The 23,501-nt window shown below is 44.6% G+C and overlaps 1 protein-coding gene across 3 annotated transcripts in view; it reads right to left on the bottom strand.

The window, feature by feature from the left end:
• Nucleotides 1–244: 244 nt before the first annotated feature.
• TATDN2 (TatD DNase domain containing 2) overlaps nt 245–23,501 on the bottom strand; it is a 41,588-nt gene continuing 18,331 nt past the window's right edge. The window contains exons 4-8 of one of the 3 annotated variants that reach the window (XM_050781429.1): nt 10,775–11,659; nt 4,977–5,104; nt 2,981–3,164; nt 2,409–2,558; nt 245–2,218 (exon numbers count right to left, since the gene is read on the bottom strand). In XM_050781429.1, coding sequence (XP_050637386.1) covers nt 2,418–2,558; nt 2,981–3,164; nt 4,977–5,104; nt 10,775–11,659 — 1,338 coding nt within the window. In that variant the 3' untranslated portion in view covers nt 245–2,218; nt 2,409–2,417. Of the gene's footprint in view, nt 2,219–2,408; nt 2,559–2,682; nt 2,780–2,980; nt 3,165–4,976; nt 5,105–10,774; nt 11,660–23,501 lie in introns of those variants that run through there. The other 2 variants (XR_007723581.1, XM_050781431.1) reach the window with 2 other exon arrangements.

Below are 23,501 nucleotides of genomic sequence, written 5' to 3'. Positions count from 1 at the left end.
TCGAACTCCTAACCTCAAGTGATCTGCCCGCCCTGGCCTCCCAAAGTGCTGGGATTACAGAAGTGAGCCACCATGCCTGGCCGAACTTTAAGAATTCTTATATGCAGTTTAATTTTACAGAGAGCCACATGGATACTCAAGAAAGTCTCCAGCTATCTGGATTCTTGGGTTACAAAGCTGGCCAACAACCAGATTAAACCATTGCATCGCTCAGGTAAGTCTACACAAACACAGAGAGACTGGGTTGGCTGGAGGATCCATCACTTTATTTTCAGAAAAAGATGGCCAAAGAGGGGAAAAAATACAGAGGCATTCCCACAGCACAGTGAAAACAATCAGCCATCCAAAAAGCTGAATCAAAAACAACGCCAACCGACTTTCACGCCCACACAGGTGAGGTTTCACTATGTAACAGCACATAAATGATAATCTAAATCCTAGAGAGAAAAGTAGATAGCACCTTGTGCTTTTCCTTGGCAGGTGGATGGCACAGGCTTGGAGACTTCCATGTCATCATCGCTTTTCCTCCTCTAACACAGGACTGGTTGGTTTCACCTGCAGGCAGTACTGACTTCAGGGCTTGTGGAGAGGAGATGGTTGTGCTGCAGTTCACTTGGTGACAATAAAGCACTTTGATATACTCAGCAGTCCCCAGATCTTCCAAGCAGGAGATCAGGTCCCCCCCGACTTCCCACATAGCAAATCTGTAGCACAGACAACATAACGGCACAGCTGATCCATGAAGACAGACAGTGAATCAAGGCTGAGTTCCAGGCCGGTGACTTGTGTACCAGGGGCAAGATGGAAATACCAGATAGGAAATATTAAATCCATTCTATTTTAGCTCACAAGGCTCAAATGCGCCTTCCAAAAACACCTAGAGGAATTTAGGATTCCATAAGGTACGTATTTTACAATTTAAGCCTCCAAGAACACAGACGAGGGACTCCAGGTGACCTATCCACCTCACTGCAGGAGATCAGGGTGAAGGATCCTTTGAAACAAAATACAGTCTCCTCTCACTTAACCCTGGACCATTAGAAGCTCTAGGGCCTGTAACGAATATACCTTTACAAGGCACCAGCAGGCGGCAGAGCAGAGCTCAGGACCTGAGATGACTCAGTTGCTCCAAAGGTGAAGGAGAGGCTCTGACTTCTAAAACACAGAAAGACAGGACACAGGAGAGGCAAAGGCCAGGGGGCACCCAGGAGAAGTGGGAGAGGGACTGGTACATTTGCGGACACCAGGCCTGCTTATTCTGCATAGACAATATAACATGGCTGAGCTGCCCTGCAGAGCTTCAGAGAATGACGCTGATTCACCTCTCAACCTGGGCAGGGCACACAAGGGACTGTTAACGCAAGATGAAATGAGGATTATTTTTGGTCAAATGTTCCAGAGAAGGGGGCAAAAGTGAAACAAAAGGAGGCTGGGAACCCCTGACACAAGACTAGCAGGTAGTTTCTGCTGCAAACTGAACCTTATCAGCTTAACACACCCACACAGCAGCCCTGAGGGCATCAGTGAGTAGGAAGTACCTCCTTTGGGGTCCTCTTCCCCAAGAAGGCCTCTTCTGGAGTCCCCCAGTCTGTCCTGGATCTCCATCATGAACAATGAGCGCTCCTCTGCACACCCCATATCGATGGCAGTGGAACCAATGAGACCAGCAGTTGAAGTCCTTCTGCCTGTGCTGACGCTGGAGTTGACACCAGAACAGTGACCGTCAAATTGAAGAGTTCCAACGACTTCACTGGTTGCAAGAAAATAAACCTCTGAGATAGGTCTCCAGTTAATTTCCCCCAAAAGGTTTCCCAGTTGGGAGTCTGTTTTTAGAACCGAGAACCAGGAACTGAGTTACACACCCACGTGTGCTTAGACGAGTAGGCGGGTGACTTTATTCACAAACTGCTCAAAAACACAGGCTGCAGAGAACAGAATTTGGACTGCCAAACTCACTGTACCCTCATATCACACTCTTCTTTGCTGCCTACCCTGGAGCATTCTGGCTGGGAGGCAAAACCCCAGTGCTATTACAGGCAGTCCCCATACCCCTCATTCCACGCCCACCCCACCCCACCCACAAGCTGAAGCCTTATGACCCGCTTCGAGTTAAACATCCTGTCCTGGTTTTCTGTGTTCCAATCAGCTCTCCAAACACATCCTCGACCTGAGACACAGACTTCAAGCCAGCCTGTGTTCTGTCAGGCTGCTGGTCGCCCTGGAGGGTAGAAGAGAAAAGGAAAAAGGTTCCAAATCACGTCACTCAAAACAAATCGGGCTTAATGCTCATACTATGTTTATATTCTTTACATTAATAAAATGCAACTAAAGACTTGTTTGTCCTGGTTTTTAAAAAACACAGAATGTGAGTTTTATGACCTTTTCTAGGAAACTCCTGAGGACTGTACCTTCTCTGCTTAAAGACTGTAGAGGCGACTGGTGTTCTCACGCAAGGCAGCCAAGGTGCGGGAGAGTGGCTGATCTTTGACCCTGGCAATCTCTCGGACCGTATGCAAGGCCAGGCCCGGGTGGGCATACTGGCAAAGGCTTTTGGGAACCTGGAAGACATCAAGCGGTCATAACAACATTGTGCCATCTGTGCACCGTCATAACCTAGAACTCCCTCCCTGTCCCTTCCCCAGCAAGGACCTCTTTGGGGCTGCCCTGTAGAGACCCCATTACCTGCAGGTGCAGGGAGAGTCCTAGTCATGGGGGCTCTGGGTGAGCAGGGTCCCACGCTTCCTTGGACTACCCTCTACAGGGTAGGGCTTTGCACTGCCTGGAAGAGAGTGGTTACCCTTCAGCTTCTCAGCCCCCTAGACTTTTGGTTCTGCAGAGTAACAGCAAGGAGGCATCTACACAGCCCAGGATGGGACCTGGAAGTCACTGGGGCTCTGGCCCTGCCAACCTTGTAAGGGTGACCACCCACCTCCCCACCCTCTCCCTCCGGTGCCTCCCCTCAGCCTGAAGACCCCCTTACCTGGCGAGGGAGGAAATAGGGAGCATCCGTTTCTACGATGATTCTCTCTAGTGGGATCTGCCTCAGGGCTTCCCGGGCCTCCCAGGCGGAGGAGTACGTCAGCACTGCCGTGAAGCCCACAGACATGTTGGGAAAGTACTTCAGTAGGGGCTCGATGACCGGGTAGCTGCCGGTGAAGCAATGCCTGGGGACAGAACTCCATATCAGGGCTGCTCACAGTCCCCTCTGTAGCAACCCCCAGCTCCCACTAGACCCATCACCCCTTTTCAATGATTCCCAGAAATGGGAAGACTGCATCCTAGGGAACGACTCCACAGTAAACACAGACAAGGGCTGGCTCCAACACAGGAAGGCCCAAGATGGCACTTGTTGAGTGATCAGAAATCACTCAGAGATCACCACGCACACCGCAGAATGCTCTGCAGTCACCTGAGATGACCACCACAGAGAACACACTGGGACAGGAAATGCTCCTAACACTGAAGAGGAGCAAAATCAAGAACTGTGGCCCCTATGATGACAACGACAGCATATAAAAACTATGCCCATGTAGTCAAATGAACTGAAAGAAAACCTAACAAAATATTGGGGAGTCGAACTACAGATGAATTTTCTTCTCTTAATCTGATACCTATTCATGTTCTTGGTGCCATATAGTTACCAGTCTGGAAATTCAGGGCCTCCTCCTGCAATACCACCTCGTTGGGTCAGCTTAGCCCTGGCCTACCAGCCACCATTACATTTCTTCAAAGTTAGCCCAAAATGCAGCAATGAAAACCAACCAACCAGAAAAGCCAACTGACTGCTTCATCATTGGTGTGTGCCCAGCTGGGGGCCAGAGGCTTCACTCACTCTGCTTAGGTACCCAAAGGCCCTGACAGCCCCATCCCCCTTTTTCTGCCATCTGACAAGACCCAGTTTGGGTGCTAGAGTCCTTGTTATTCAGTGAGCCCCTCTCAACCATCTTTAAGGAGCTGGCCAGGCATCACCTCCTGAGTCTTCTGGTTGGGCTATGATCATCGGCCCCTGCTCTGGCTCCCGCAGCACCTATGACCACCCAGTCCCACACACTATGTAGACAGAAGCCACCATCCAACCTGTCTCCTGGGAGCACCTCCAGATATCCCAAGAGGCAAGTCAATGCCCAGTACCTACACGTGGCAGGAGTTCATAAGTTCAGAGAGTTTACCAAACCAAACTGAAGAACCCCTAGATGCCATTCTGATAAAATATGACATTGATTTTCGTAACTGGGGGGAAAGGAGCTTTCAAGTTCAAAATAGGAAAGAAAATGTCCTTTCAAGTACCCTAAGATGCTCTGTGTGCTAAGTCATCAGACGCCACAGCAACCTCTCAAGATGAGCAGTCCTCACTGCTGAGAACTGAGACTCCATTTCCACCCATCCCATCCCCAGGAGGAGGGCACGAAAGGCCCCTTGTGCTCACTGGTGATTTAGGGTTATTAGTTCAAACCATATGAAGTTACTATTTTGTGAGAAAAAAAAAAAAAGGTCAAATATGATATATTTCAAGTGGTTTAACCTAATAGTTAATTCTTTAGAAAAGACAGTGTATAGGCCGGGCGCGAAGGCTCATGCCTATAATCCCAGCACTTTGGGAGGCTGAGGCAGGCAGATCATGAGGTCAGGAGTTCGAGACCAGCCTGGCCAACATGGCAAAACCCCATCTCTACTAAAAATACAAAAATTAGCTGGGCGTGGTGGCACATGCCGGTAATCCCAGCTACTCAGGAGACTGAGGCAGGAGAATTGCTTGAACCCGGGAGGCAGAAATTGCAGTGAGCCGAAATTGCACTACTACACTCCAGCCTGGGCGACAAGGTGAGACTCTGTCTCGGGGAAAAAAAAAGAATAGATAGTGTATAATGACAGAATACAATCATTGCTGTCCTCATCAACTTCTCATCTTCCAACTAACGTCCTAGACAGAGGGAAGTGTTTCTTTCATTTGCCCGCTGAAGTTCCAGTCTTCTAACCTATGGATCTTGTAGTCAGGGGGCACAAACTTTTTCATGATGTCTAGCAGATCTTCATCAGCTTCTCGGCAGTGGATCACCAAGGGCTTCTTTAGAGCGACAGCCAGCTGTAGCTGTCTCTCAAATACCTAGAAGAGGACACAACAGCGACAACCCCTGTTGGTTAGCAGCACTTCAGAAGTCCATTACCTCTGGAACACCTGGTCCAGCAGGCACCCCCACCGTGTCTCCAACTCTTTTAACTGTATAATGTAATAATAATAGCTAATGATTATTGGGCATTTACAATAGAGCCAGGTAGTGCCCAAAGTACTGCAGGTCTATCATAACCTGCAGTCCTCACAACCACCCTGAGGCAGGTGCTGCTGTCTGTGCTGAGGGCAAGTTAACTTGCACTCAGCAGTTGTAGCACCAGGATCCAAACTTGAACCCTGGCAGTCCACACAGTAACCACTGTATGATGCCAACCTGGGGTGGCAGGGGCAGGGCAGGGATCAAGAACATAAAGCACAAGGTTAATGTCCCTCACCTCACTGTCCCCACCTCCGCTCTCAAGAGATACCAACTTCCAGAACTCTCCCTATGCAGAGCTGTTAGGGATGGTGGAGCGTGGTGTTTATGTGTATCTCCAGCAAGGTGCCTCTGGCTCTCAGAAGGTGCTCAAATACTTGCTAAAGAAACAAATACACTTATTTTCCACAACTTTTTTTTTTTTTTTTTTTTTTTTTTTTGAGACCGAGTCCTGCTCTGTCGCCCAGGCTGGAGTGTAGTGGCGCGATTGCAGCTCACTGTAGCCTGCACCTCCTGGGTTCAAGTGATTCTCCTGCCTCAGCCTCCCGAGTAGCTGGTATGACAGGCAGGCACCACCTTGCCTGGCTAATTTTTGTATTTTTTTGTAGACATGGGGTTTCGCCATGTTGGTCAGGCTGGTCTCAAACTCCTAACCTCAACTGATCTGCCCACTTCAGCCTCCCAAAGTGCTGGGATTACAGGCATGCACCACCGTGCCCAGCCAATTTGCTTCCTTTACTCAGTCAAAATCGGATATCCTCGCAGGTCAATAACTACAGATATACTTTACTCTATAACACTAGCCACTTTTAAATCTTCACTATTGTTAATTTAAATGAAAAAAGTAGCCGGGCGCGGTGGCTCACGCCTGTAATCCCAGCACTTTGGGAGGCCGAGGCGGGTGGATCACAAGGTCAGGAGATCGAGACCATGGTGAAACCCCGTCTCTACTAAAAATAGAAAAAATTAGCCGGGCGCGGTGGCGGGCGCCTGTAGTCCCAGCTACTCAGGAGGCTGAGGCAGGAGAATGGCGTGAACCCGGGAGGCGGAGCTTGCAGTGAGCCGAGATTGCACCACTGCACTCCAGCCTGGGCAACAGACCGAGACTCTGTCTCAAAAAAAAAAAAAAAGAAAAGAAAAAAGTAGGGTTAGGACCTGTTCTTTCCTCTAACGAGCCCAGGTTTAGAACAAAGAAAAGTATTAATTCACCAGGTGTGGTGGCTCACACCTGTAATCCCAACACTTTGGCAGGCAGAGTCGGGTTTGAGGTCAGGTGTTCAAGACAAGCCTGGCCAACATGGTGAAACCCTGTCTCTACTATAAATACAAAAATTAGCTGGGCATGGTGGCAGGTGCCTATAATCCCAGCTACTTGGGTGGCTGAGGCACAAGAATCCCCTGAACCTGGGAGGCGGATGTTGCAGTGAGCTGAGATTGTGCCACTGCACTCCAGCCTGGACAGAGCAAGACTGTCTCAAAAAAAAAAAAAAAGATTAATTCATTATAAGCAAATCACCTCATATTGTTTCCATGAGTAGTTTTTACAATTGTGGAACATAATTCGTGTTTATGTTTTTAGCATCAAACAATGAGATACTTTTGGTAATTTGAGTCAGGTGATAGTCACTTGAGAATGATATTTACAAGTCTAACACCTGTACTGCCTCTTCTCAAAATAGCAACACTAAGCCAATACCAATTCTGATGTAACTTTTGTTTAATCTGTGTTTTCAACAAAAGGAAAATGACCATAGACATCAAAATTATAGACTGCTTGGAAGAGGCTTTATTTAAAGGCTGGCCAGTTCCACTATCAATAGGTGGCTGGAGCTCCTCCTATATTTGCATCTGCTAAGCTGTTCATCTGTCCTCCCCTGACCCCTACACATAGGCAGGAGAGGTTTCAAGAGATTCCAATTCCAACATTTCATTCCTGCCTCTAAAAAATTATCCCTCAGAGTAGTGAAATAAACTATTAGAGCTTTAGGATAGAATATTACACAGCTGTTAAACATTTTTCAAAGTATAGTTGATGAATGGGAAAATTTCACAAGTGGAAAAGACACTTAAAACTATTTAATTTCCTAATTTCTTTTTTTAACACAAGCACGCACATCCAACCTACGTTTCTTTGATCCTATGACAGGTGCTTGGAAGACAAGCCACTTTGCAATTGGTCCTTGCAATTTTATTGTCCCTTGCAATTTTCCAAGGGACAATAACATTACATTTATAATGTTTCGTAAAACACATCCAGATTTCAAAAATGTTAAGAAGGAAGAAGAACTCATTAGAATGCAGGAACTTGTGGTTGGACAGGAGCTATTTGCAGCATTTGTCCTCACCAGGAACCCAGCTGAAAAAGAACAGGAGTGAAGGAGGTACAGATGAGTTACTACCCGGCATAATTATTCACTTCTACCTGCATAAGGCTGGGTTCCTAACTGATCCATTATTTCCAGGGATTCCACAGTTAGTCTCTCCTGGGGGTTGCCCCAGGCATCTCTTGAATATTTATTACCTTAATAATTAATTAATTCCTCTTTAACACACGTAAAGAGATACAGCCTGGGTAGGGAAGGACAGTATACTCTCCCTGGCACCCCTCCCAGATGCTGACATGTGCATTTTACACACAAAGTCTTCAGGATCTAACTCTTACGAGTTACATAGTTAAATCTGTAAACACCACAGATCAACAAAGAAAACGTTAACAGTAATTTGCTCTAACCAGCAGAATAACTATAACTACCCAATCTTTCCCCAGTTGTTTTGCTTCTCTATTTTCCAATCCTTCCAGAAAATTTTAGGTACAACCACCAAACTCTCTTATAATGAACTGGGTCTAGCACCCTATCATCTTGGCCAGATACATGCCTTCCACAGGCTTTTTTCTTTTTTCTTTTTTTTTTAAATGTAATAAAGATGCGGTCTCACTATGTTGCCTAGGCTCATCTTGAACTCCTAGGTTCAAGCAATTTCCTGCCTCAGGCTCCCAAAGTGTTGGGATTACAGGCGTGAGCCACCTCGCCCAGCCCTCTATAGGTTCTTCTTCTTCCCTTCACAAGATAAAACATTCAGCAGGACACATCAAGAACTTGCTAACTGCTCTTTCAGGTAAATGCAACTCTGCACTGACATCCAACCAGGTGCAGTTCCCAGTCACCACCATTTCACCTCATACCAAAGTTTTTATTTACATCAAAACAGTGTCCACATCCCCTACCCAGCCTAGGAGTCTCTGGTGTTGACAAATATTTTCTAGTCTTCCTCCCTTTTACAGGCAGCTTAGCCCTCCCCCAGCCAGCAGCAATTCCTCAGACTCATTATCTTCCAGTCTTGAGTCTAATCTCACCAAGCCAAATGACATCTTCAAGACTCTGTTTATCACCCTGTGCCTATCACTTCTAGTTCAGTTTGTTGTGCAGGTCGCCCCATGGACCTTTAAGTGCAGACCTGAGACCCTGATAATTCTGTTTTGTTTTGAGACAGGGTCTCACTCTGTCGCCCTGGCTGGAGCATAATCATGGGTCACCGCAGCCTCAACCTCCCAGGCTGAAGCAATCCTCCTGCCTCAGCCTCCTGAATAGCTGGGACCCCAGGCATGTGCCATCACACTCGGCTAATTTTTTTTCTTTCTTTTTTTTTTTTTTGGTAGAGATGGGGTTTCGCTATGTTGGCCCACGCTGGTCTCCAACTCCTGGCCTCAGGTGATCCGCCTGCCTCGGCCTCCCAAAGTGCTGGGATTACAGGAATGAGCCACCGCACCCAGCCATACCCAGCTAATTTTTGTATTTTTAGTAGAGATGGGGTTTCACCATGTTGGCCAGGTGGTCTCAAACTCCTGCCCTCAAGTGATCCACCCATCTTGGCCTCCTAAAGTGCTGGGATTACAGGTGTGATCCTGTAAATACAAAAAATTAGCTGGGTGTGGTGGCGGGAGTCTGTAATCCCAGCTACTCAGGAGGTTGAGGCAGGAGAATTGCCTGAACCCAGGAACCGGAGGCTGCAATGAGCCGATATCATGCGATTACACTCCAGTCTGGCCAACGAGAGCAAAATGCTGTCTCAAAAACAAAAAATTAGCCGGGTGTGGTAGCAGGCGCCTATAATTCCAGTTACTCAGGAGGCTGAGCCAGGAGCATCACTTGAACCCAAGAGGTGGAGGTTGCAGTGAGATGAGATCATACCACTGCCCTCCAGCCTGGGTGACATAGCAAGACTCCATCTCAAAAAAAAATGTTTTTTAATTAGTCAGGCATGGTGGTGTGCACCTGCAGTCCCAGCTACTTAGGGAGGCTGAGGTGGGAGAATCACTTGAGCCCAGGAGGTTGAGGCTGCAGTGAGCTATGGCTGCACCACGGAACTCCAGCGTGGGCAACAAAGACCTTATCTCTGGAAAAAAAAAAAAAAAAAGAAAAGAAAAATTCTAAAATACTACAACTCTTACCCTGCCAACGCACCATGATCAAAAAATATTGGGAGGAAAAAAAACATTAACAGGGGCTGCACGCATCAGATCAGGCCTGTAATTCCGGCACTTTTTGGAGGCCAATGCAAGTGGATTACTCAAGGTCAGGAGCTCAACACTAGTCTAACAAACGTGATGAAACCCCACCTCTACTAAACATACAAAAATTAGCCAGGTGAGGTGGCACACACCTACAGTCCCAGCTACTCAGGAGGCTGAGGCAGGAGAATCGCTTAAACCCAGGAGGCAGAGGCAGAGGCTGCAGTGAGCCGAGATCACGCCACTGCACTCCAGCCTGAGTGACAGAGTGAAATTCTATCTCCAAAAAAAAAAAAAAAAGAAAATAATATTAACAGAGTATTAGCCATGATCCCTGGTTGAATGAGAAATTATGCATTTTTTATTTTTCAAATATTCTACAATGGGTACATTTAAAAAAAAAAAAAAAAAAAAGCAGGCCAGGCACAAGTGGCTCACGCCTATAATCCCAGCACTTTGGGAGGCCGAGGCGGGTGGATTACCTGAGGTCAGGAGTTTGATACTAGCCTGGCCAATGTGGGCTCTACTAAAAATACAAAAATTAGCTGGGTGTGGTGATTCATACCTGTAATCCCAGCTACCCAGGAGGCTTATCGGGAAAATAGCTTGAACCCAGGAGGTGGAGGTTGCAGTGAGCTGAGATTGCACCACTGCACTCCACAGCCCGGGCAAAAGAGTAAGACTCCCTCTCAAAAACTAAATTAAGAAAACCTAAAGTTTACTGCTTCCCAAAAAAGAAAGAAAACAAATGTTTTGACATTGATATTATCTATAAGAAGTCACAAAGCTGAACAGTAAGAAATAAAACTGAACAGTAAGAAATAGCTTGTAAAGCATTTGACAAATTGGCATCTAGATGGTCTGGATGACAGCAAGCACACTGCATTTTCAGGGATTCTAAATTATTTAGTTCTAATATTAGATAAACCCTTATTGTCAGGCTTCAACAACTAAAGGAAAATTAAAACTATAAGCAGACAAAAGAGAGCCTTGTTACCTTGTGCTGTTCTGGGACAGGCGTGCTGCACTTGTAAGAGTAATCCAAGCCCATTTCCCCAAATGCCACAGCCTTGGGGTGCCTTAAGGCTTGCAAAAGATTTCTTTCTTGACTCTCACTGTAGTAACGTGCAAAATGAGGGTGACAGCCAAAGGCCCCCCAGACCAGATCCTCTTTCAACAGCTCCTCCCATAGGCAATCTGTAAGAGTGCGAGGATCACAGAAGTCAGAGATGCAGCCCTGAAATTCCTTAGGGAAGGAGCTGCTGTAAATTTTTCTGAACTTTGTAAAAGTCCCTTGGAAAGACAGCTTGGAATAGAGCATGTCCAGGTGACAATGGGTGTCAATGAAGCCCTCCTCTAGGCTTGGCTCCAGGTGGCTCTTTGGCAGGGAGCTGGATGTGTGCCCTCCACAAGGACGTGGAGGCATCTCCTCTTGGAAAGTTCTTTTCTCCTTCACCTCTCTTTCTTCTGAGCTTCTGGAGAAGCGAAATGAACGAGAATTCTGGGACCAGCCTTCTTCTGAGGCCTCCATGTCTCTGGAGGTGTTTTGGACGCTCCCCGCAGAGTTGGGGGAATAATCACTCAGGCGGCTCCGGCTGCTCCTCCCAACCTGGGCTGCATCGTTGCTATTGCTGCCTGTGGAGGGGTAGCTAGAAGGCTTGGGGCTGCTGGTCCAATAGCTGGCATAGTCACACCAAGGACTACTGTACAAATGAGGTGGGTACATGACATAGTCAGTGGTGAAGGAAGAAGGCTCTGGAACGGCTGAAGGTTTCAGTGAGACAGGTTCCTCCTGAGAGAATCTGACCGTGGAGATCTCCTCAACATCAGACCAGTCACTTCCAGAAGAGGGGTGCTCCATCACCACCTCCCTATCTTTATGCTGCAGAAAAGAAGGCACACAACAGTGGGTTAGCTTTCCAATGTGAAGATGGCCTCCCAGGCTGTCATTCCAGCTGAACATAAACCCTGGCTTGTTCTTCTGGCCATGGTGATGGCTTTGCATTGGCTCATTAGCTCACCCTGTCACCTGGTTTCCTTATAATTTCCAGAAATGTCCAGAACTGAGCCCGGTTACTGCTGTGAACAGCTGTATTGGATTCAGGGAATAGGCCTGTGACCATGCCACTCCTAAAGGCAGTGCTCTACCTGCATCCCTTTCTCTTGAGAAAAACTGCTCTCTAGAACACACTCTGGATTGGAGATTTTAGAGAAAAGCAGTACCCAGCTTTTCCTCTCTAACACTGTCCTCAATATATTCAAAATGTAAAACTACAACAGCTGTGGTGGTTGTATTTTTTTTCAGGCAGGGTCTTGCTCTGTTGCCCGGGCTGGAATGCGGTGGTGAGATCTCGACTCACTGAAGCCTTGAATTACTGGGCTCAAGTAATCCTCTTGCCTCAGCCACCCAAGTAGCTGGGACTACAGGCGCATACCACCACACCTGGCTAATTTCTTGTAGGTAGGGGGTCTCCCTATATTGCCCAGGCTAGTCTCAAACTCCTGCACTCAAGCAATCCTCCTGCCTTGGCCTCCCAAAGTGCTGAAATTACAGGCATAAGCCACCACACCTGGCCATTCTGACAGTTTTTAAATGTGTCCCCAAATTATTTAACCCTTCTCCTTATCGAGAGTGGGGTCTATGACCCCTCTCCTTAATGTGGACCTACCTAGAGACTTACTTATAGCCAACAGAATGCAACAGAAGTGAAGCTGTGTAACTTCCTAGGCCAGGTCAGAAGGGCCTTGTAGCTTCCATCTGGTTCACTTCACTTGCTCACTCTGGAGCAAACCAAGCACCATGTAAGAAGTCCGGCCACCCAAATGGCATCCTGCTAGAGAGGCCACATGTAGGTGTGCCAGTTTACAGCCTGGCTGACTTCCTGGCTGACAGCCAGCATCTGTGCACCATGTAAGTGAGCATCTCGGATGTCCAGCCCAGTCACACTCTCAGATGACGACAGCCCTGGCCAGTATCCGAAAGAAACTACATGGGACTCCCCAAGAAAGACTTGCCCAGTCTAGGCCTTTCCAAATTCCTGACCCAGTACTGAGAGCAAAAGAAAAGCTATTTTAAGCTACTAGCTAGTAATCGTAACTGAAATAACCAGAGAAGGTAAGCTCCACGAGGTCAGGAATTTTTTTTTTTTTCCACTGATATCTCGCAAACACCTAGAACAGTGCCTGGCAGAAAATAAGTGCTCATGAATATTTGCTGAATTAATGTGTAGAAAAAATGGTGCCTGAACTTAGCTTCACATCTCCATCACCTGGGAAGCATTTTAAAAACAGATTTTTAAAGCCCATTCCACCCTGAGATATTGTGATTCAATAGGTCCAGGGTGGGGCCAAGGAATCTGCATTTAATTCTCCCTGGAATTGTGATGCAGACCAGGTTCCAGAAATAAAGTATGCACATCAATATCAATTCACACTGGAAACAAAACTTAAGTGCCATCATTTCTTAAAGCAGCCATCTACACCTGCCAATGCCAGAAGGCTTGAGCAAGAGGCCTTACAAAGTTCTCTTAATATTTTTATGAGTATATGTAATTCACATAATAAACATTCACAGCGAAAGAGCATTCTAGCTAATTACCTGATTAAAATGGGAAAAACTGTTTATGTTACCTGTACTAATATTTCATACCCCTATCTACACTCTAACAGGAAACAAGTATTAGTAACCAACACTTAAATGAATTACCCATTTCCCATTTTACACTTTCCTGCCTTAGACTTCTTGCAGCTACTGCTTGAATAGCAGAAACATCCAAACACGAATCTTTTCTAAAATGTAAGCTAACTTAAATGTAGCACATTTTAAATTTAATCTGAACTCTTGAACCTGGATGATAGGTACCTGGTGATTCAATACACTATTCTGTTTACTTTGAATGTTTGCAATTTCTCCTAAAATCTTTAAAAACTTATCTATAAGGGAGAACAACCCTTCAAAAACTATCTTGCTTATAACAGAAAATTTCTGTCAACTCAGACAATAAAAAATTGCAGTCTTGCCTAAGCTTGACAAGGTTTTTGTGATTCTTTTTCCTGCTGAATTTTTTTTAATTTATTATTATACCTTAAGTTCTAGGGTACATGTGCACAACGTGCAGGTTTCTTACATATGTATACATGTGCCATGTTGCTGTGCAGCACCCATTAACTCGTCATTTACATTAGGTATATCTCCTAATGCTATCCCTCCCTCCCTCCCCCTACCCCACGACAGGCTCCATTGTGTGATGTTCCCCTTCCTGTGTCCAAGTGTTCTCATTGTTCAATTCTCACCTATGAGTAAGAACATGCGGTGTTTGGTTTTCTGTCCTTGCGACAGTTTGCTCAGAATGATGGTTTCCAGCTTCATCCATGTCCCTACAAAGGACATGAACTCATTCTTTTTCATGGCTGCACAATATTCCATGGTGTATATATGCCACATTTTCTTAATCCAGTCTATCACGGATGGACATCTGGGTTGGTTCCAAGTCTTTGCTGTTGTGAATAGTACCGCAATAAACATACATGTGTATGTGTCTTTATAGCAGCAAGATTTATAATCCTTTGGGTATATACCAGTAATGGGATGGCTGGGTCAAATGGTATTTCTAGTTCTAGATCCTTAAGGAATCGCCACGCTATCTTCTACAATGGTTGAACTAGTTTACAGTCCCACCAACAGTGTAAAAGTGTTCCTATTTCTCCACATCCTCTCCAAAACCTGTTGGTTCCTGACTTTTTAATGATCGCCATTCTAACTGGTGTGAGATGGTATCTTATTGTGGTTTTGATTTGCATTTCTCCGATGGCCAGTGATGATGAGCATTTTTCATGTGTCTGTTGGCTGCATAAATATCTTCTTTTGAGAAGTGTCTGTTCATATCCTTCGCCCACTTTTTGATGGGGTTTTTTCTTGTAATTTGTTTAAGTTCTTTGTAGATTCCAGATATTAGCCCTTTGTCAGATGGGGAGATTGCAAAAATTTTCTCCCATTCTGTAGGCTGCCTGTTCACTGTGATGGTAGTTTCCTTTGATGTGCAGAACCTCATTAGTTTAATTAGATCCCATTTGTCAGTTTTGGCTTTTGCTGCCATTGATTTTGGTGTTTTAGACATGAAGTACTTGCCCATGCCTATGTCCTGAATGGTATTGCCTAGGTTTTCTTCTAGGGTTTTTATGGTTTTAGGTCTAACATTTAAGTCTTTAATCGAACTTGAATTAATTTTTGTATAAGGTATAAGGAAGGGATCCAGTTTCAGCTTTCTACATAGGCTAGCCAGTTTTCCCAGCACCATTTATTAAATAGGGGATCCTTTCCCCATTTCTGATTGTTGTCAGGTTTGTCAAAGATCAGATGGTTATAGATATGTGGTATTATTTCTGAGGGCTCTGTTCTGTTCCATTGGTCTATATCTCTGTTTTGTTACCCGTACCATGCTGTTTTGGTTACTGTAGCCTTGTAGTATAGTTTGAAGTCAGGTAGCGTGATGCCTCCAGCTGTGTTCTTTTGGCTTAGGATTGTCTTGGCAATGGGGGCTCTTTTTTGGCTCCATATGAACTTTAAAGTAGTTATTTCCAATTCTGTGAAGAAAGTCATTGGTAGCTTGATGGGGATGGCACTGAATCTATAAGTTACCTTGGGCAGTATGGCCATTTTCATGATACTGATTCTTCCTATCCATGGGCATAGAATGTTCTTCCATCTGTTTGTGTCCTATTTTATTTCATTGAGCAGTGGTTTGTAGTTCTCCTTGAAGAGTTCCTTCACATCCCTTGTAAGTTGGGTTCCTATTTTATTCTCCTTGAAGCAATTGTGAATGGGAGTTCACTCATGATTTGGCTCTCTGTTTTTCTGTTATTGATGTATAGGAATGCTTGTGATTTTTGTACATTGATTTTGTATCCTAAGACTTTGCTGAAGTTGCTTATCAGCTTAAGGAGATTTTGGGCTGAGACGATGGGGTTTTCTAAGTATACAATCGTGTCATCTGCAAACAGGGACAATTTGACTTCCTCTTTTCCTAATTGAATACCCTTTGTTTTTTTTTTGTTTTTTTTTTTTTTTTTTTTTTTGAGACGGAGTCTCGCTGTGTCACCCAGGCTGGAGTGCAGTGGCACAATCTCGGCTCACTGCAAGCTCCGCCTCCCGGGTTCACGCCATTCTCCTGCCTCAGCCTTCGAGTAGCTGGGACTACAGGCGCCCGCCACCACGCCCGGCTAGTTTTTTGTATTTTTAGTAGAGACGGGGTTTCACCATGTTAGCCAGGATGGTCTCGATCTCCTGACTTCGTGATCCACCCGCCTCGGCCTCCCAAAGTACTGGGATTACAGGGTTGAGCCACCGCGCCCGGCCTTTTTTTTTTTTTTTTTTGAGACGGAGTCTCGCTCTGTCGCCCAGGCTGGAGTGCAGTGGCCGGATCTCAGCTAACTGCAAGCTCCGCCTCCCAGGTTCACGCCATTCTCCTGCCTCAGCCTCCCGAGCAGCTGGGACTACAGGCGCCCGCCACCTCGCCCAGCTAGTTTTTTTGTATTTTTTTTTAGTAGAGACGGGGTTTCACCGGGTTAGCCAGGATGGTCTCGATCTCCTGACGTCGTGATCCGCCCACCTCGGCCTCCCAAAGTGCTGGGATTACAGGCTTGAGCCACCGTGCCCGGCCCTTTGTTTCTTTCTCCTGCCTGATTGCCTTGACCAGAACTTCCAACACTATGTTGAATAGGAGTGGTGAGAGAGGGCATCCCTGTCTTGTGCCAGTTTTCAAAGGGAATGCTTCCAGTTTTTGCCCATTCAGTATGATATTGGCTGTGGGTTTGTCATAAATAGCTCTTATTATTTTGAGATACGTCCCATCAATACCTAATTCATTGAGAGTTTTTAGCATGAAGGGCTGCTGAATTTTGTCAAAGGCCTTTTCTGTATCTATTGAGATAATCATGCAGTTTTTGTCTTTGGTTCTGTTTTTATGATGGATTACGTTTATTGATTTGCACATGTTGAACCAGCCTTGCATCCCAGGGATGAAGTCCACTTGATCACGGTGGATAAGCTTTTTGATGTGCTGCTGGATTTGGTTTGCCAGTATTTTATTGAGGATTTTTGCATCGCTGTTCATCAGGGATATGGGTCTAAAATTCTTTTTGTTGTGTCTCTGCCAGGTTTTGGTATCAGGATGATGCTGGCCTCATAAAATGAGTTAAGGAGGATTGCCTCTTTTTCTATCGATTAGAATAGTTTCAGAAGGAATGGTACCAGCTCCTCCTTGTACCTACAGTAGAACTCGGTTGTGAATCCATCTGGTCCTGGACTTTTTTTGGTTGGTAGGCTATTAATTATTGCCTCAATTTCAGAGCCTGTTATTGGTCTATTCAGGGATTCAACTTCTTCCTGGTTTAGTCTTGGGAGGGTGTATGTGTCCAGGAATTTATCCATTTCTTCTAGATTTTCTAGTTTATTTGCGTAGAGGTGTTGATAGTATTCTCTGATGGTAGTCAGTATTTCTGTGGGAACAGTGGTGATAAACTCTTTATCATTTTTTATTGCGTCTATCTGATTCTTCTCTCTTTTATTCTTTATTAGTCTTGCCAGCGGTCTATCAATTTTGTTGATCGTCTCAAAAAACCAGCTCCTGGATTCGTTGATTTTTTGAAGGGTTTTTTGTGTCTCCAACTCCTTCAGTTCTGCTCTGATCTTAGTTATTTCTTGCCTTCTGCTAGTTTTTGAATGTGTTTGCTCTTGCTTCTCTAGTTCTTTTAATTGTGATGTTAGGGTGTCAATTTTAGATCTTTCCTGCTTTCTCTTGTGGGCATTTAGTGCTATAAATTTCCCTCTACACACTGCTTTAAATGTGTCCCAGAGATTCTGGTTTGTTGTGTCTTTGTTCTCATTGGTTTCAAAGAACATCTTTATTTCTGCCTTCATTTCGTTATGCACCCGGTAGTCATTCAGGAGCAGGTTTGTTCAGTTTCCATGTAGTTGAAAGGCTTTGAGTGAGTTTCTTAATCCTGAGTTCTAGTTTGATTGCACTGTGGTCTGAGAGACAGTTTGTTATAATTTCTGTTCTTTTACATTTGCTGAAGAGTGTTTTACTTCCAACTATGTGGTCAATTTTGGAGTAAGTGCGATGTGGTACTGAAAAGAATGTATATTCTGTTGATTTGGGGTGCAGAGTTCCGTAGATGTCTATTAGGTCTGCTTAGTGCAGAGCTGTGTTCAATTCCTGGATATCCTTGTTAGCTTTCTATCTCATTGATCTGTCTAATGTTGACAATGGGGTGTTAAAGTCTCCCATTATTGTCGTGTGGGAGTCTAAGTCTCTTTGTAGGTCTCTAAGGACTTGCTTTATGAATCTGGGTGTTCCTGTATTGGGTGTATATATATTTAGAATAGTTAGCTGTACTTGTTGAATTGATCCCTTTACCATTATGTAATGGCCTTGTCTCTTTTGATCTTTGTTGGTTTAAACTCTGTTTTATCAGAGACTAGGATTGCAACCCCTGCTTTTTTTGTTTGTTTGTTTTCCATTTGCTTGATAGATCTTCCTCCATCCCTTTATTTTGAGCCTATGTGTGTCTCTGCACGTGAGATAGGTCTCCTGAATACAGCACACTGATGGGTCTTGACTCTTTATCCAATTTGCCAGTCTGTGTCTTTTAATTGGAGCATTTAGCCCATTTACATTTAAGGTTAATATTGTTATATGTGAATGTGATCCTGTCATTATGATGTTAGCTGGTTATTTTGCTCATTAATTGATGCAGTTTCTTCCTAGCATGGATGGTCTTTACAATTTGGCATGTTTTTGCAGTGGCTGGTACTGGGTGTTCCTTTCCGTGTTTAGTGCTTCCTTCAGGAGCTCTTGTAAGGCAGGCCTGGTGGTGACAAAATCTCTCAGCATTTGCTTGTCTGTAAAGGATTTTATTTCTCCTTCACTTATGAAGCTTAGTTTGGCTGGATATGATATTCTGGGTTGAAAATTCTTTTCTTTAAGAATGTTGAATATTGGCCCCCACTCTCTTCTGGCTTGTAGAGTTTCTGCCAAGAGATCTGCTGTTAGTCTGATGGGCTTCCCTTTGTGGATAATCCGACCTTTCTCTCTGGCTGCCCTTAACATTTTTTCTTTCATTTCAACTTTGGTGAATCTGACAATTACGTGTCTTAGAGTTGCTCTTCTCAAGGAGTATCTTTGTGGTGTTCTCTGTATTTCCTGAATTTGAATGTTGGCCTGCCTTGCTAGGTTGGGGAAGTTTTCCTGGATATCCTGAACGGTGTTTTCTAACTTGGTTCCATTCTCCCCATCACTTTCAGGTACACCAATCAGACGTAGATTTGGTATTTTCACATAGTCTCATATTTCTTGGAGGCTCTGTTCATTTCTTTTTACTCTTTTTTCTCTAAACTTCTCTTCTCACTTCATTTCATTCATTTGATCTTCAATCACTGATACCCTTTCTTCCAGTTGCTCGAATCGGCTACTAAAGCTTGTGCACGCATCACGTAGTTCTCGTGTTATGGTTTTCAGCTCCATCAAGTCATTTAAGGACTTCTCTACACTGGTTATTCTAGTTAGTCATTCGTCTAATCTTTTTTCAAGGTTTTTAGCTTCTTTGCAATGGGTTCGAACACCCTCCTTTAGCTTGGAGAAGTTTGATCGTCTGAAGCCTTCTTCTCTCAAAAAGTCATTCTCTGTCCAGCTTTGTTCTGTTGCTGGCGAGGAGCTGCGTTCCTTTGGAGGAGAAGAGGCACTCTGATTTTTAGAATTTTCAGCTTTTCTGCTCTGGTTTCTCCCCATCTTTGTGGTTTTGTCTACCTTTGGTCTTTGATGATGGTGACATACAGATAGGGTTTTGGTGTGGACGTCCTTTCTGTTAGTTTTCCTTCTAACAGTCAGGACCCTCAGCTGCAGGTCTGTTGGAGTTTGCTGGAGGTCCACTCCAGACCCTGTTTGCCTGGGTCTCACCAGCAGAGGCTGTAGAACAGCAAATATTGCAGAACAGCAAATGTTGCTGCCTGATCGTTCCTCTGGAAGCTTCGTCTGAGAGGGGCACCTGGCCGCATGAGGTGTCAGTCGGCCCCTACTGTTCCTATTCAGCCATCTTGGAACCTCACTCCTCCTGCTGAATTTTCTAGTGAGACATACTGGAATTACAAGTCTACTTTTGATAGGCCGGGCGCGGTGGCTCAAGCCTGTAATCCCAGCACTTTGGGAGGCCGAGACGGGCGGATCATGAGGTCAGGAGATCGAGACCATCCTGGCTAACAAGGTGAAACCCCATCTCTACTAAAAATACAAAAAATTAGCTGGGCGTGGTGGCAGGCGCCTGTAGTCCCAGCTACTCGGGAGGCTGAGGCAGGAGAATGGCGTGAACCCGGGAGCTGGAGCTTGCAGTGAGCTGAGATCGCGCCACTGCACTCCAGCCTGGGCCACAGAGCCAGACTCGGTCTCAAAAAAAAATAAAAATAAAAAAAAAAAACAAGTCTACTTTTGTATACGTGCGCCTGAAAGTCAAAGTGTTTATCATATACAGTAACACATCATTAACATCTCTGCAAAATAACTGGAGGTGGTCACATTATGGCAATCCCAAAAACACACCTCGAGGAAAAATGGAAACAGACTGCCTCAATGTGGTATGATGACTATCTGCAACTTGGAACAAAATTTCCAAGAACAATACACAGATTCAAAAAGTGCTATATTCTCATCAGCAAAAACGAGATATATGACCCCATTTTTTACAACAAATAAATTACAACATCTTGGAGGTGGAGAAAGAAGAATCTATAGAGACAAAGAGACTTGACACATTTAAAAATTGCCACATACAGTTCTCATTTGGATCCTCTTCAAATGAACCAAAACAATCATGAAACAAACAGGAAAACAATCACTGAGTGGATAGGAAAATGGCAAAGTAAGGAAAAAAGCAGTTTCAAAAATGCACATGTAACTAGAAACACATACCATAAACAGACATAATAATTATGTCATCTAAATCCTTGAAAGGTTTCTAGAGTCAAGTTGGTTAAGAAAATGTTTTCAGATTTTCTTTTGTCGGGGGTAAATAGGAGACTGTCTACATTCAAGACTGCCTTGGCTGGGCACGGTGGCTCACACCTGTAATCCCAGCACTTTGGGAGGCCAAAGCAGGCAGATCACTTGAGCTGAGGAGTTCTAGACCAGCCTGGGCAACATGGCAAAACCCCAGCTCTACTAAAAATACAAAAAACTAGCCAAATGTGGTTGTACACGTCTGTAATCCCAGCTGTTCAGGAGGCTGAGACGTGAGACTCACTTGAACCTGGCAGGCAGAAGTTGCAGTGAGCCACTATACTCCAACCTGGGTGATAGAGCAAGACTCTGCCTCAAAAAAAAAAAAAAAAAAAAAAAGACTGCCTTAGGTTTAAGCCTGTATGGTAAAATTTAAAGTTACATTTATTGAGCACCTATTACTGGGCACTAAGCAAAGAGGAATCATGTATTAATTCAGGGTTCCGCATGCTGTAGCCCACAGGTACCCAATCAATACACTGCCTGCTTGTGTAAATAAAGTTTTATTGGAATACAGTCCGACCCGTTCACTTGTATGTTGTCTATGGCCATTTTCACTCATAGTTGAATAGCTGCAATAGAGGCTGTAAACCCAGAATGCATCTGACCCTGTATTAGCTTTTTACAAGTGGTAACATTTGAAAAGCTAGCCCATTTTACACACAGGAAGAAACTGGGGCTCCAAGAGGCAGACTTTCTCAAGATCCTAATTTGAGTGGCAGGGCTGAGATTTAAACCCAAATGATCTGATCCCAACACTCACATGCTCACTTACCACACTGTGCTATCTCCAAATAGATACGTAAGAGAAAACCTAAATGTCATCCAGTCTCATAAATAGAAGTTTGGGTATAACTTTAGAAAATTCATCCACACAATGGAATTCGAGGCAACCAAGTAAGATAATCTACATTAGACAGAAAACACATCCATTACATATTTGGGAGGAAAATACCTTACAAACCGACTTTATGTGGGAATTTCCAATTATATATAATAGCACATATAGTTTTTGTCCTACCCACCCAAAAACCCTTCTAAAGTTACACGAAATATATTTGAAAAGATATAAACCTACAAGGAGAAAGCACACAAAATGAACAGCAAAGCAAATTAAATGAGAATAGGATATTATTCACAGAAAACAGAGCATAGAAAACAGATGGGTTAATGATTATCAGCCAAGGCGATCAGATGGCCAAAACCTAAGCCTTCAGTGAGAAAAAACCCAGAACCAGACTACAAGACCCCAGAAAGACTCAGGAATTGGAGGTACCACGTCTCTCAAAGTGAGGGTGAAGTTGCAGATGAAAATAGGAGATTAGTTGAAGTCTGTCAAGATCTCCAGACCCCTGCTCCCACCCTGTGCAGATGGCCTGCCCTTTCCCCACCCAGCAAAAGACAAAAGTTGATGCTTGGAAAAGTTAAACCAAGGGGACCACAGAAAAATAAAGGTGCAATGAGCTATGATCATGCCACTGCACTCCAACCTGGGTGACAAAAACTTTTTTCTTTTTTTTTTGAGACAGAGTCTTGCTCTGTCGCCCAGGCTGGAGTGCAGTGGCGTGATGTCGGCTCACTGCAAGCTCCGCCTCTCTGGTTCACGCCATTCTCCTTCCTCAGCCTCTGGAGTAGCTGGGACTACAGGCACCCGCTATCATGCCCGGCTAATTTTGTTGTATTTTTAGTAGAGACGGTGTTTCACCGTGTTAGCCAGAATAGTCTCGATCTCTTGACTTCATGATCCGCCCGTCTCATGATTATCAGCCAAGGAGATCAGATGGCCAAAACCTAAGCCTTCAGTGAGAAAAAACCCAGAACCAGATTACAGGACCCCAGAAAGACTCAGGAATTGGAGGTACCACATCTCTCAAAGTGAGGGTGAAGTTGCAGATGAAACTAACGTTTCTTCTAACTAACGTATCTTCTAACGTTTATGTTTTTTTTTTTTTGCTCTTTTTCTTTTTTTTCCCGTGTGTGGTTTTGTTTTGTTTTGTTTTGTTTCTGTTTGTTTTTTCATTGCTGCTAATTTTTTTTTTCTTTTTTGTCTTTTTGAGACAGAGTCTCACTCTGTGGCCCAGGCTGGAATGCAGTGGTGTGATCTTAGCTCACTGCCACCTCCTCCTCCTGGGTTCAAGCGATTCTCCTGTTTCAGCCTCCTGAGCAGCTGGAATTACAGGCATGGACCACCATGCCTGGCTAATTTTTGTATTTTTAGTAGAGACGGGATTTCACCATGTTGGTCAGGCTGGTCTCGATCTTCTGACTTCAGGTGATCCACCTGCCTCGGCCTCCCAAAGTGCTTGGATTACAGGCATGAGCCACTGCGCCTGGCCAAAACTTTTAATTTAGGCTGGGCGTGGGGCTCATGCCTGTAATTCCAGCACTTTTCCTAAAAGCAGTGACATGGCGAAGGGAGGAGGGTTATGCTCTCCAGATCATCCCAAAGCAAAGCTCAAAGTCTTTGCGCTCAGAGCTTCCAAATAGCTTTTAAATCCTCCCATTCTTGATCACAGACAATCAAAGATTACCAGACATGTGAAGACAGCCTCTAACACAGAAGAAATCAAAAGAAAGAACCAACTTAAAGAAAACTAAAACCAAGCCAAAAAACTACCATGAATTCCTAAAAGAGGTAACAGAAGATAATAATAATCATCTTCTTGGATAATAAAA

This window comes from Macaca thibetana, chromosome 2 (assembly GCF_024542745.1).
Source record: "Macaca thibetana thibetana isolate TM-01 chromosome 2, ASM2454274v1, whole genome shotgun sequence".
Classification (NCBI taxonomy): domain Eukaryota; kingdom Metazoa; phylum Chordata; class Mammalia; order Primates; family Cercopithecidae; genus Macaca; species Macaca thibetana.
Note: the sequence above shows the minus strand (reverse complement) of the source record. Positions and strands in the feature narration are given on the sequence as shown.